This window comes from Candida albicans, chromosome 1 (genome assembly GCF_000182965.3).
Source record: "Candida albicans SC5314 chromosome 1, complete sequence".
Lineage (NCBI taxonomy): Eukaryota > Fungi > Ascomycota > Pichiomycetes > Serinales > Debaryomycetaceae > Candida > Candida albicans.
Window position 1 is genome coordinate 1,432,908 of NC_032089.1, and position 13,802 is coordinate 1,446,709.

At 34.7% G+C, this 13,802-nt stretch overlaps 7 protein-coding genes and 1 pseudogene across 8 annotated transcripts; 5 read left to right on the plus strand and 3 right to left on the minus strand. All coding sequences in view use genetic code 12, as the record gives it.

The window, feature by feature from the left end:
• Positions 1–522: 522 nt before the first annotated feature.
• Positions 523–2,106, plus strand: CAALFM_C106700WA (uncharacterized protein; the record flags this gene model as incomplete). Its single annotated transcript, XM_713736.2, has 1 exon — positions 523–2,106. The coding sequence occupies one exon, from the start codon at positions 523–525 to the stop codon at positions 2,104–2,106; it is 1,584 nt and encodes a 527-aa protein (XP_718829.2).
• Positions 2,107–2,463: 357 nt separating this feature from the next.
• On the plus strand, positions 2,464–3,495 carry CAALFM_C106710WA (TFIIH complex serine/threonine-protein kinase subunit; the record flags this gene model as incomplete). The annotated part of the gene is made up of 1 exon (XM_713735.2): positions 2,464–3,495. The coding sequence occupies one exon, from the start codon at positions 2,464–2,466 to the stop codon at positions 3,493–3,495; it is 1,032 nt and encodes a 343-aa protein (XP_718828.1).
• Positions 3,496–3,528: 33 nt separating this feature from the next.
• Positions 3,529–4,731, minus strand: CAALFM_C106720CA (uncharacterized protein; the record flags this gene model as incomplete). Its single annotated transcript, XM_713734.2, has 1 exon — positions 3,529–4,731. The coding sequence occupies one exon, from the start codon at positions 4,729–4,731 to the stop codon at positions 3,529–3,531; it is 1,203 nt and encodes a 400-aa protein (XP_718827.2).
• A 2,441-nt stretch (positions 4,732–7,172) lies between these two features.
• Positions 7,173–7,883, plus strand: RAC1 (Rho family GTPase; the record flags this gene model as incomplete). The annotated part of the gene is made up of 1 exon (XM_713733.2): positions 7,173–7,883. The coding sequence occupies one exon, from the start codon at positions 7,173–7,175 to the stop codon at positions 7,881–7,883; it is 711 nt and encodes a 236-aa protein (XP_718826.2).
• A 633-nt stretch (positions 7,884–8,516) lies between these two features.
• NOP6 (Nop6p) lies at positions 8,517–9,146 on the minus strand (the record flags this gene model as incomplete). Its single annotated transcript, XM_713732.2, has 1 exon — positions 8,517–9,146. One exon carries the CDS (start codon positions 9,144–9,146, stop codon positions 8,517–8,519), a length of 630 nt encoding a protein of 209 aa, XP_718825.1.
• Positions 9,147–9,374: 228 nt separating this feature from the next.
• Positions 9,375–9,761, plus strand: CAALFM_C106750WA (uncharacterized protein; the record flags this gene model as incomplete). Its single annotated transcript, XM_713731.2, has 1 exon — positions 9,375–9,761. The coding sequence occupies one exon, from the start codon at positions 9,375–9,377 to the stop codon at positions 9,759–9,761; it is 387 nt and encodes a 128-aa protein (XP_718824.2).
• Positions 9,762–9,913: 152 nt separating this feature from the next.
• On the minus strand, positions 9,914–11,520 carry CAALFM_C106760CA (annotated as a pseudogene; the record flags this gene model as incomplete). Its single annotated transcript has 1 exon — positions 9,914–11,520.
• An 8-nt stretch (positions 11,521–11,528) lies between these two features.
• Positions 11,529–13,052, plus strand: CAALFM_C106770WA (putative oxidoreductase; the record flags this gene model as incomplete). Its single annotated transcript, XM_713729.2, has 1 exon — positions 11,529–13,052. One exon carries the CDS (start codon positions 11,529–11,531, stop codon positions 13,050–13,052), a length of 1,524 nt encoding a protein of 507 aa, XP_718822.2.
• Positions 13,053–13,802: the final 750 nt, after the last annotated feature.

Below are 13,802 nucleotides of genomic sequence, written 5' to 3' on the forward strand. Positions count from 1 at the left end.
AGTGGGTCAGTCAATTCATATTCCGGGACTGACGACACCTCCAAGAAAAATTCCTCAAAAGATGACTTGAGTAAGAAGCTTTCTAGGTATGTCACCGACGAGGATGATGCTGGTTACGATTTGCAATATTCAGCAAGTGGTGGTGATGAATCCCCACCTCCACCTCCACCTCCAAAACACATTACACCAAATAAGACTTATGGTTATGTGAGAGACGATCATTTTAATAAACCTACGCCACGTGTTCCATTTGATGCTGATGATTTTAGAATATCTACAAACTCCCAGGGTGTCATAGATGAAGAGGCGTACCTCAAGTTATCTTTAAAACAAGAAGAATTGAAAAACTCCATTAAATCATTACAAAGTGATGTTTTGAATTTGTCGGAATTAAGTGCTACTAGTGCTGGTTCATTTCTTAGACATAAATACGAAAAAGATTTACAAGCTAGTCAATTGGGTCTGAGTCACATATCAGTGGAAGAACGTCATGAAGAAGAACCAGATAAAACTTCAGATGTTATGGAAACTGTTTTCCAAGACAAAAAACCCAAACAGTCTAATATATTTAAAAAATTGTTGAGGAAAAACCATGATGATGTCCATCCAATAGAAAGAACCATTCAAAAACAAGAACAAATTGATTGGGCTACGTTCAAATCGGATATCAATAGGATGAACTCACTAACGTCGCATGACAAACAAAGTAGGACTAAAAGAGTAGTAAGACAAGATGGATCTATAATTGTTAAGCCATTGGATTTTATATCTGAGATTAACACTAATGAGACTGTGGGTCCTGAAGATGATGATATTGACTTGGAAAACGTGCAATATAGTAAAATCGAAACATTTATGCTGAATTACGATTTGAGCTACGATTTGAATGAATTGATTTCTGACATTTCAATCAAATTTCATTCTTCAGTGATCAATCAAGTCCGATGCATTTTGGTGCATTTATGCAAGTTTGACATTATTGAAGAAACATCGAAAATTCTGCAACAAAAGCCAAAATTATCTGAAGTTCAACATAGTGGCAAGGCAACTATTTTTCAAATCAATTACATTTTCAAGAAAATATTAGATGCATTAAAAATTCCGTGTGAGGTTGTTTTAGGGTTTTGGAAAAAACCAAATGAATTTTATCATAATGAACAATACGTAATAAACCATTGTTGGCTTTCTGTTTTGGTCGATAACAATTTTAGAATAATGGACATATATAATTTTAAAAATGCATCTGTGTGCAATTTACGACAAGAAAAGCTCAACGAATTCTATTTCCTTGCTGAACCATTAAGTTTGGTGTCAACCCATATCCCTTGTATTATTGATTTACAACATGTTGTCCCACCTATCGATCCAAATATTGCATTCTATTTGCCACGCACCTATTCAGGTTTCTACAAAAACGGATTGGCATTCAAAAATTTCAATAATGCATTGACAAGAATCAATGATTTGGAGATTTTTGAATTGGAACTCGAAATCCCCACCACCGTTGAACTTTTCACTCTAGTGAAGACTGCAAGAGCAACCACTAATGAATTGAGTTTGTGTCAAATTAAATGGGTCAATCACAAACGTGTTGCTAAGATCAAGGCAGTGTTACCCGAAAAGGAATCAGTGGGTGTTTTGCAGATATTTGCTGGACCTAAGGGGTTACAAAAGCATTTTGACAATATTCATGAATTGGCAATTGTAATTCCATTATCTCATGAAGGTACATCTAAACCAACGAAGTTTGTACAACGATTCCCAACCGTGCAGAGTCAAAAAAATGATTTGTACATAATAAAGCCACAAACTAGTAAAATCGTTGCCAATAATATGTATAACTTTGAAATCGAACAATATCCATCAAAAGGGTTGAATTCTGGTTCCGGATTAATGAATCAAGATTTCAAGTTGGTTATTGAATCACCATCAGGAAAATACTTTAAATTGAATAAGGAAGATAACTCCAAGCCATACGGATTGTACTCATTAAATATCAAGTGTCAAGAATTGGGGTTGTATAGAGGATTAGTTATTGGAGATAGTGGTACTAGTTGGTATGTTTTCGCTCAGTGGGAGTGCATAGGTAGCACAGTTGCAAATTAGCATAATTGTAAAATCATCCTAAACTTTTATTCAAAGAATATATATATATATAAAGAGGGAAACAGAGTGGGTATTATTTAGTTTTAAATTCTTTATAGATTACCTCTTCTGCTACTACTTCTTTTTGCCATTTGTACATTATTTGTTTGCATTATACAGTTTATTATTTTAGATTAATGTTGGATGTAGTATTATTTGGGTTAGGAAAAACTAGAGAGTGCGTGTAATTCTGCAATGACTGTTCTAAGCTTTTTTTTGGCTTCATTATTTTTCAGTTTAGTAGAGTGTTTTCTCAATTGAAGACATATTTGGTTTCTACCATCATACAATCAAATCCATCAGTGAACCACATCAATCATGTCTACTGCAGCAGTTGCAACGAAACCATCTGTTACTTCAAAACCAGCAACTAAACAAGTTCTGAATTACACCAAAGAAAAAAAAGTAGGGGAAGGTACATATGCTGTTGTGTACTTGGGTAAACAAATCTCCACCAAACGGCAAATTGCCATCAAAGAAATCAAAACAGGATTATTCAAAGATGGATTGGATATGTCAGCATTAAGAGAAGTTAAATATTTGCAAGAATTGAAACATCCCAATGTTATTGAACTAGTAGATGTATTTTCAGCAACAAATAATTTAAATTTGGTATTAGAATTTTTACCTTGCGATTTGGAAGTGTTGATTAAAGATAAATCGATTGTTTTCAAATCAGCAGATATCAAATCATGGCTTCTAATGACATTACGTGGGATACATCATTGTCATCGGAATTTTATTTTACATCGTGATTTGAAACCAAATAATTTATTATTGGCACCGGATGGACAATTGAAAATAGCGGATTTTGGTCTTGCACGAGCTTTGGTAAATCCTAATGAGGATTTATCATCTAATGTTGTTACTAGATGGTATAGAGCCCCTGAATTATTATTTGGTGCTCGACATTACACTGGAGCAGTTGATATCTGGTCAATAGGTATAATATTTGCTGAATTAATGCTTCGAATACCTTATTTGCCAGGTAAAGATGACGTTGATCAATTAGATGTTACATTTAGAGCTTATGGGACACCAACAGAGCAAATATGGCCAAATGTTTCCAGTTTGCCAATGTATAACGCACTTCATGTGTATCCACCTCCTTCAAGACAAGAATTACGTAATAGATTTAGTGCTGCTACGGAAAAAGCCCTTGATTTGTTGATATCGATGACCCAATTGGATCCAAGTAGAAGATGTGATTCTACACTAGCATTATTACACGATTATTTTACTGAATCGCCTCGTCCTACTGACCCAAAAAAGTTGCCTAAAAAGTCTTCTCCAGAAAAGAGAGAGAATGAAGATGAACAGAATAATGGCTCTAAAAGAAGGCATGTTTAGGTTTCTATATATATGTGTGTGTATAGTTATTTGTTATTTATGGTATAGATCTTTAACGTATTCTCCGATTGCCCATGAAGCTGTTAAACCAGGACTTTCCATACCCAAAAGATTAACAAACCCTGGGTATCCTGGTTCTTGTTTTATTTCAAAATCAGCAAACTTTTTCATATTCTCTTCTAATGAATAAATTTTTGGTCTTACTCCAGAATAAGAAGGATGCAATGAATCAAGAGTGATGCTCGGGAAATAAGTCTTGATTGCCTTATACGCTTCTTTTAAGTTTTGTGGATTTGGGGTATAATCTATATCTTCGGCTCTTTTTATATCTAACCATTCTAAATCAGGACCAAATCTCAATTGACCGCCTAGGTCAAACGTCAAGTGTGTGCCCAAAGACGAAGCATTAGGATTTGGACAAGGATATATCAACACATCGGTTATTTTGCCTATCGATGTTGTTGGCAGATAACTGAAATAATTTCCCTTGGCAAAATAACCTTGATATTGTCTTTCCTTTGGTAACAACAAGTTTGAAACTTGAGCAGCATATAGTCCTGCTGCATTGACAACATTGTCTGATGTCAATTCCATTTCACCAGCATCCGATTCTAATCGTAAGGTATAGTTTGAAGTTCCTTTATTATACTCCAAGTCTGTTAATTCTGTATTGAGTCCAATAGTCCCGTTGTTACTCTCGAATCTTGCTTGATGGAAAAGAGTGTAATCATGAGATGATATGATTCCTGTAGTTGGACTTTCAAGAATAGCTGTCTCGGCTCGAATTAAAGGGTATTTTGCCTTTGCCTTTGTTGGTGAGATAAAATTTACTGGGACGCTAACCTCTTTTGCTATATTGTTTATTTTTTCAAGGTATTCTGCCTCTTTATCTGTTTGAGCAACCACCCATTTCCCACATTGTTTCAAAGCAACTTGGAAATTACCTTTTGCCCAAGCGTCATAGATTTTGTTTTTCCCAGCAATGCATAGTTTGGATTTTAATGAATTCGGAGGATAATATATCCCTGCATGAATAACTTCTGAATTTCTTGACGTAGTTTCCATTCCTAATTGTTCATTTTTATCAATTAATAAAACTTCATTTCCCGGTTGTTCTTGGAGTTCGGCCGCTATTGCTGTACCTACGACACCTCCGCCAATAACAACGTGTGAAAAGTCAGATTGCAATACAGCCAATGTGTGGAAATGGCGTAGTCTATTCAATTGTCTAAACATAAACTGTAGTAATTGTGATTTTAAGATGTTGTTTTGAGAAAAAGCTTAAACTAACACATTATCGATTTTTATTCAATTCAATTGCAATTCGCAATTCGCAATTCTTTTTTTCTATTTGCTCATATTGGGGATGAAAAAATTAGTACAGATCTGTTGTGGCTTGCAATCAATTGGGTCTCTTGGAGATGGTGAATGAAATGAGCTTGAAGATCTGACTATATATTTGTCTAACTAAGAAATATTGAACAGATTGTATGCACATGAGAGATTTGCTTAAGCAATTGGAAAGAAATAGTTCATGGCCAGAGAATTAAAGTACTATCAAGTATTTTTCAGTACTGTTTGAGTGTAAATGAAACAGTCCTCCATTACATATTACCTAGTATACTCAAAGAGGGATTGCAGCTTGTCTTCGATGATTGTTGTAGTTTTGTCTGTTGAAATTGTCGATCCTAGCGGCTGAGTTTTACAACACTATGTCGTATGATGTGGTAGGGCTCTGGTTGCAAAGTAGTGAGTACCCGTAACACAAACTATTGAAACTGTTTTTCAAGTAATCCACTCTGTGTTTCTTGGGAGTTTCAAGATATCAAGTCTGTGTGACACACCAATCAGTTTTATGCTCTAGATATTTGACGGGGTAGTGCAAACTGCCCAAAAGTTGATTTTCAGGTAAATGCAATTACCACCAAACCATGCAAATCGATGTCAAATCTAGATTTGATATTCTCGTGCATCGCAGAGAAAAACTCATAACTCGCAACTCCAGAGTCACTGGTGGGGAGGAGATTGTTGGTGGGAAAGGAATAACAAAGCAAAATAAAATTGGGTGAAACGATCTTTAACAAACTATGCTACAATTTTGAGATTTGCAAAAGTCACACATTCTGATATGTCACCAAATAAATTTCAGAGGTTGGATTATTGATCGTGCTTTCTATTATTGAAAGTGGTAACCAAGTCAAATAAAAGTCGTTTGACATTCTTGAGCTGGTTACGGGAGGCATTGGGAAAGTCTGTTTGTTTAGTTTTTCAATTTCGAAAAAAAAAGATCATGTTGGCCCCTTTCACTTGAAAAGTGTGAATTGAGAGAAACTTTTGGACTCTGCTCTTCTGTATCACGGGGATATATGTGAAATTGATCAGATCCATCTGTCTCTCAAAGTCAAAAACAAAAAAAAAAACGGTCTCAAAACCAACACTTTTTGGCTCTCTTTGGCTGTATCTCAAATTCTTTGAAGTGCTACATGTAATCGTTAACTGAAAGACAAAACTAATTGGACAAAATCAAACAAAAAAATGCATACTGCAATAATGATTTTGCAATAAGAAAAAATAAAAATTAGACGATTTTGCAATGTGCTTTATTGTTAATTTAGATAGAACAATAGAAATAGATGGACTAGACGGTGGGATTTCTTATCACTATCACCAGGTAATACAGAAATATCTTGTGATTTCTAAGTATTTTTTGAAGGAGAACAATAGTATTGGGAAAGAGGAAAGAAAGAAAAAAATAAAATAAGATGAGAGGGATAATGAACAGAAACAGAAATAATTATATTTGGTTCAAGAGATGTATGAAGTGATAAATTTATCAAATGCGGCATGAACTTTAAAACAAGGTTTTCGGTAGAGTCCAAACTAAAAAAAAATTCTATCGAAAAAAGTCCAATGGTTATGTAATGCAATGGAGAGAAGGAAAGGAAAGGGGGAGAAGATAGGAGGATAGAATGAGATATGAATGAATGAAAACAGCAAGCAAGATGCTGTTTCTGCTCAATCTGCAAAAATGACAGATACTTTGTAGTAGTTAGAAGCAATTAGTAGTAAATCCAAGCGATTTGGACGGGGGGAAGGAGGGGGGCGGCAAGTCAGACAGGAAGTAAAATTGGAATTTAATAGAACAAACGAAAAATGTATATCTTTTCATTTTCCATTATTTATATATGTGAGTGTTTTTGTGTGTTTACATTAAAGAGTAAACTATCACTAAATGACAATAATGAAAATGTGAATGAAATTTAAATGAAAAAAAAATATGAATGAAATAAAATTGTCAGTTTAATTGGTTTTCCCTTTTTGGATTAAATTGTTCCTCTTAATTTTTATAATCTGCTTTTTTTTTTTCATCCGTCAGTTTTTTTTTTTTYTCTTTTTTTTTTTGTTGTTGTTGTTGTTATTCTTTTTCTTCTTCATATTTTCGTTTTCCTTTTTTTAAAGTTTTCGTTAGTCAGTTATTTATCATCAACATATTGCTTACAACACTTATCTTTCCAGATTTAAAACACTTATCCTTCTACTTCATTACATTGCTATAGAATAGATTGTTTACATTAGAAGTTTGATAATTCTACAAAAACTTGCATAGATTTCGCTCCCGCAAAAAGGAAAAAAAGAAAAAACATAGAACAGTTTTATTATTGATAGATTAAACAGCAATGAGAAGCATTAAATCAGTCGTAGTTGGAGATGGTGGAGTAGGTAAAACTTGTTTATTGATATCCTATACTACCAATACTTTCCCAAATGATTATATTCCCACTGTTTTTGATAATTATTCAGCCTCAGTTATGATTGATGGCGAACCAATCAAATTAGGATTATGGGATACCGCTGGTCAATCAGAATATGATAGATTAAGACCGTTATCGTATCCACAAACAGAAATATTTTTATGTTGTTTCTCCGTGATAAGTCCTGACTCGTTCCAAAATGTCAAATCTAAATGGATACCTGAAATATTGCATCATTGTCCAAAGGATATCTTAATTTTATTGATTGGTACCAAGGTCGATTTACGAGACGATTTGCATGTATTGGACGAGTTGACAGCCAGGAATTTGAGTCCCGTCACTTTTGACCAGGGAAGCAAGTTGGCTAGAGAGATTGGTGCCATAAAATATATGGAATGTTCTGCTGCTACTCAAGTCGGTGTCAAGGAAATATTTGATTACGCAATAAGGGCAGTGTTAGACCCACCAAACGCTAACAAAGGTGAATATGTTACAAATGACAGTGTGCCAGGAATGGGTGTCAACAATTCCAGTGGTAGTAAGAAACATAACGAAAAGAATGGGTCTGGAACAGCAACTGCTGGTACTGGTAAGAAAAGAAAAATTAAGAGAGCTAAAAAATGTACTATATTATAATCATGGGAAATACTATTAGGAGAATCAATTGATTGATACCTTTGTTTTTCTTGTTTTGTTTTGTTTTGTTTTGGTTTTTTTCAGTTTTACTTTGCTTCTGGTTGCTTTTTTGTTTTTTGTTTTTGTTTTTGTTTTTTGTTGTATTCATTTGATGATTTGAAATTATCTAATTATAGAGGTGGGAGTGTACAGAGAGTAGAAAGTTATATAAACAATGTCCAATGAATTTAATTGAGGTGAATCCAGTTGTGTCTATTCTTTGTCATTCAATTAACATAAACAGCTTATAATGTTTACCATTTTATTTTATTTGATGTTTCAAAATCTTGGAACTCAGACTTTTGTTATTTTGCATTAATTCATTTTGTATTTATATGTTTCACAGATGTGTTTCTATTCTCATCGGAACTTGATAATTTTTTTATTATTATCCCTGTTATTTGATGTCTGATCATTTGTTGGGAGTCTTGTATAAACTAAATTACTTTTTAACTTTATGATTTGGTAGTAAAATTACGCCGTTTATTACCTTACATATACAGTGTCCATTGTAAGTCATCTATAATATATACGTCAAACTTCGTTACCAACCAATTTTGAACAAAACATAGTTAATACCAAAAATACCACCACTTAATTGATTAAAGCTGCTCTTGAAGGATGGACATTCAGTGGCACCACGGGTTTCGAGGCTGGTTTCTTCTTTTTCCCTTCGTCAACTCGTTTCTTTCTTTCTTCAAGCACTTTTTCATTCTTTTCTTTCAATTTCTGTATTCTTGCTTCCGAATTACCTCCTCCTCCAACGGTCAATTCCACATTGATTTTTCTGTTACGTATTTCTGTATGATGCATTCGTAAAGCTAATTCCATTTTACTTTGAATTTCTTGAGTATCATTATCAAATTCCAAAAATGCAATTCCTTTATCAGGTCGAATTCTTATTCTATCAGGATTACTATTTTTAAAATGCGAAATCAATTCAGCTTGTTGGATATCATATGGCAAATTACCCACAAATAAAATAAACCTAGGTCCTTTCCCACCATTAACACCTTTACCTTTTTTGCCTCTTCTTGTCTTTCTTTTCTTTTTTGGTTGTTCTAGAGAATCTTGTTCTGTATCCTTGACATCTTCCTGTTTTTCCTCTTCAGCTTTTCTTTTCCTTTCTAACTTTTCCTCCTTTTCTGCATCTCTTTCCTCTTTGGACTTACGGAAACTAAGTGCTTTTCTTTCCTTTTTAGATAATTTGGCTGTATCTGACATCGTAGTAATCGTTTCAGGGATTAATAAAGAAATGAAAACTAAATTTATGGGACCGTAAAAAAAAATAATGCTTTCTTTTTCGTGCGATGAGTAAAAGGGGAGAGAAAAAGAAGTAGAAGGATTATAATCAGACTCTCGATTTGATTTTCTTTTTTTTTTGTTCTGGTTTGTTCTTTATCTGATCTACTTAGCACGTTGGACTCAATTCAAACACACAACTACAATCAAATGCCTAATGAATCTATAGACAATTCAGGTGAAGTTGTCTTTCTGCAACCTAATATTGATCAGAAACCACCTCCTCCGCCACCAACTTCAAATACTAATTTTCTCACTCATGTCAGGTCTCGCCTGCCATCACGGTCTGTTTCCCCCTATGCATATAGAACTCGATCTGATGATAGGCAGCCCATTGCATATTCCGGCGATAATAATACAATAATCAGAGAAACAGCTAGATCAGAATTAATTACGCGGCATCAATTACAGAATGTCCATCTGGATCAAAGTCGTCGAGGAAGAAGTAGATCACGAGAAAAGAAGAAAGTTGATACAAAACCACATGTAATCAGTCTAATGGGATTTGACACTACAACGACACTCAAGAAGAAATAAACTGGTTTTCCCTTACCCCWCCCACACTCTCCTACAGAAACTTCGAAAACAATTTTTATTTGTTACTGTCGTTCTACAAACAATCAACGGGTTTTGATTAGGAGTCTACGGTCGTTATTGTTTCATTTTGTGATGTATTTGTTGTATAGGATCTATTCTAATTTATCTAATAATTTGGCATGTTCTTTAATTAATTCTTCATGTTTGTTTCTTAATTCAGTGTATGCTTGAGAAACTCTTTGTAATCTCTCTTCGAGATCCGATACATTCTCGTTGCCAACTTGTTTGACAATAGAGTTTATTCCAGAAAGGTTTTTGAATTGTAATTCTTCAGATTGTTTGCCTTGTAACCAAGTTGCAAAGTCAATATTGCCGGTTGCGTTGGTGGTTGCGGTGGTTTTACCAGGAATGTCCAAGAATATCTGATGTTCTTCAGAATTGGTGCTTGCTAGTACTCGTTTAAATTGAGGTATCATTCTATGTTTCTTGTCAGCTTTATTAGTGGTAGTACTAGTAGCTAAGTTATTGACAAAGTCATCAGGGATAGTTTCAACAGCAATATAAGCTATTGGAGAGTTACAAGGTGTGAATGATTTCACAACTTGTTTCGTTACAATGTCAGACACAAACACTCTGCCTTCAGAATCACCAGATATTATACTTGTACCATCAAAAGAAATTGTCAATTTCGTAACAACAACAGGCTTATCGTCTCCTGTTTTCGTCTTTTGTTGATGTGCAACAAATGTCTCTTTTAAATTTTGATCAGCATCAACCGTGATTATCTTATTCATGCCGCCAATACTTTCCAACACTGATGTATGGCTATTTATAGAATATAAAGGAATTGATCTTACAAGACCGTTATTCAACCCGACATATAACGCTCTATTAGCTGGATCCTTGGTGATACATTCAGCGGAACTGGGTAAAATAAATGTGGTTAACAAACTCTTTGTGACTATATCATAAATCCTGACCGTGCTGTCTTTTGAAGTTGTATATAATTTTAGATCATTAATATTATGGGTATCATTTAAACAAAGATCAGTGAGTGGTAATGTGTTATCAGTGATTTGCCAATATGGTTTCACTTGATGGTCTGATTTGTCATAAATACTAATTAATTCTGCTAAATTCCATACAAGACATCTGGCATCCTCTCCTCCGGTAATTAAAAATGTTCCACAGCTTGAACCCTTGATGGTAGTAATCCCCTGATAATGGGCATCTCTGACACATAATAAATTGCCTGAACTTAATTCCCAAATGTACAATTTCCCACTCTTTGATCCACCTGCTAACAACCAAGGAACTCGGTAATTTGGTAATTTGTATAACTGGTTGTCATCATTGTCGCTGTTGTTGTTACTGCCATTTGGATGGTTTATCAACGTGATACAAGTCAATGCTTCTGGTATCGGTATACGTTGATCAACACTTTCTTTTCCCCATGAATATACATTGATTAATGCTTTGTTAGGAACAGCAGTGAAAATTCTTTCTCCCGGACCAATACCAGTTACCGTAGTACCGTTTATATGCGAGTCTGCTTGTCGATAAGATGCATATTGTTTGGAAGAATGGATTGATGTAACATATCCATATGATTCTTGACTGTGTTTATCAGCTGGATCACCTTGAGCTATGTAAAATACTACTTCATCCATGTTTGTGAATTTATAAGAGAGCGATGAGATGAGTGGGACAACAAGAACAAGAAATTGTACAAAATTTTTTTTTTTTTCAATACATACATCCCAAAGTATGTTAGCACTGAAAAAAAAAAGGACAAGAAGAACAAAAAGGCAACCAATTTGTGAACAAATTCCCACCTCCAATACAGCATTTTTCTTCACTCTTGATATACCAATTATGCCAGTGAATTTTTTAACTAGTGTTGTGTTTGATGGGCCAGAGGTGATTCCATATTGGGACCAAATCAAAGAATATGGACCTACCGTTCTTCCCATTCTATTAACTCTTGCTGGGGCCAAGTATTATTTCCATGGTGCCACCAATACGTGGGAGCGAGACATGCATGGGAAAGTGTTTATGATTACTGGTGCGACCAGTGGTATTGGAGCTCAAATAGCATATGAATTGGGACAACGAGGAGCACAACTAATACTACTTACTAGAAGAACCAATGATCAATGGGTGGCTGAGTATATTGAAGATTTACGTGATAAAACTAATAATGGTTTGATATATGCCGAAGAATGTGATTTGAGTTCACTTTATTCAATCAGAAAGTTTGCCACAAGATGGCTTGATAACCAACCACCAAGAAGATTGGATGGAGTCATTTGTTGTGCTGCTGAATGTATCCCACGAGGAAAATCCAGACAAATAACTATGGATGGAGTTGAACGACAAATCGGTATTAATTATTTGGCTCATTTCCATTTGTTGACTTTATTGGGTCCATCACTAAGGGTTCAACCTCCTGATAGAGATGTACGGGTGTTGATTGCAACATGTTCGTCGCAAAATTTGGGAGATGTTGATTTAAACGATTTATTGTGGAGTGACAAGAGGTATCCAGCAACTCAGCCATGGAAGGTATATGGAACATCGAAATTACTTTTAGGGTTATTTGCCAAAGAGTATCAAAGACAGTTGATGGGATATGAGCGTAAAGATAAGGCCCCTTGTAATGTTCGTATCAATTTAATCAACCCTGGTATTGTTAGAACACCGTCAACAAGAAGATTTTTGTCTTTGGGCACTGTATGGGGATTGATTATCTATTTGATCTTATTCCCGATCTGGTGGTTGTTTTTCAAAAGTGCTGAGCAAGGTACTCAGTCATTTTACTTTGCGTTATTTGCTCCTATTTTCATGAAAATCGAAGGTGGTAACGTGGTACAAGAATGTAAAATAATGACTAAAGTTAGAAAAGAATATACTGATGATGACTTGCAACAAAAAGTTTTCCACAACACTGAAGAATTAATCAAACAAATTGAAACAAAATCAGCTATTGAACGTAAAAAACATGAAAACGCTAAAAAGACTCCAGAACAAAAAGCCAAGGAAAGGCAAGAGGAATTGAATAGAAAGAGGGATTTGCATATTAAACCAGAAACTCCGGAGGAACTAGAACTGAAATTAAATCTGTTGAGAAATCAAATTGGTATGGGGACTGGTATTCTGTCTAATGAAATGCCATTGTTCCCCGATGACGAAACTCTCAAGAAGGTGATCAGTTCCAAGAAGAATGCTAGTAGTAATAATAGAGATGGTCTGAAATCAAATAAGAGTCAAAAGAAATCTAAAAAAGTATAGGTTTGTATCTGTAAATAAACGAGCCACCCACTTTCTTCTTCTCCATCGCCTACCTTTTTGGATCTCTTGGTCTTAGCGCGCTTTTTTCTCCTCCCCTCTTGATTACACCACAAAACCAACTCAACAAATGAATAATGGAGATTTCTTAAGCAATAACAACAAAGCGGAGGAGGAAGAATGAAAGATCTATGAAGTAAGGCTTAGATAAATAATTGATAGTACTTTAGCTATTGTTTTTTTTTATGTTTGAGCCATTTGCGGCAAAATGATATACTCTGGGGGGGAATGTATTTGATTGGAAGATCCAAGAAGATCTAAGATAGTAGTATGGAGGGACAAAAACGAAATAAGAAAAACTTCCAATATCTCGAGTTGTCGAGGCATTGTTGTGTAAGGTTTGGAATATCAATATCATTGAATCTAATTGATTAGTCATTGACATGACCACCTTCACTGATTGGTGATCATTTAATTTCGCACCTAGTAGAAGGAATGCTGGTATCGCGGGCAACTTTCAAGGTTTCTTACTTTTTCTTTTTTCTCTTGGGTGCCGACGACCCTTCCTCGTGGTAATTCAATTGTTCACCTGAAAACCTTAATCTAAATTAATTATTAATGATAATAATAGATAGGAGAGAGAAAGAGAGAGAGAATGTGTGTGTGTGGGCGTGTTTGTGAGACAAAAAAAAAGCAAAATCAATAATACATCCGAAATTAGTCTTATCAGAAACAAATTAAATCGTTCGCAAT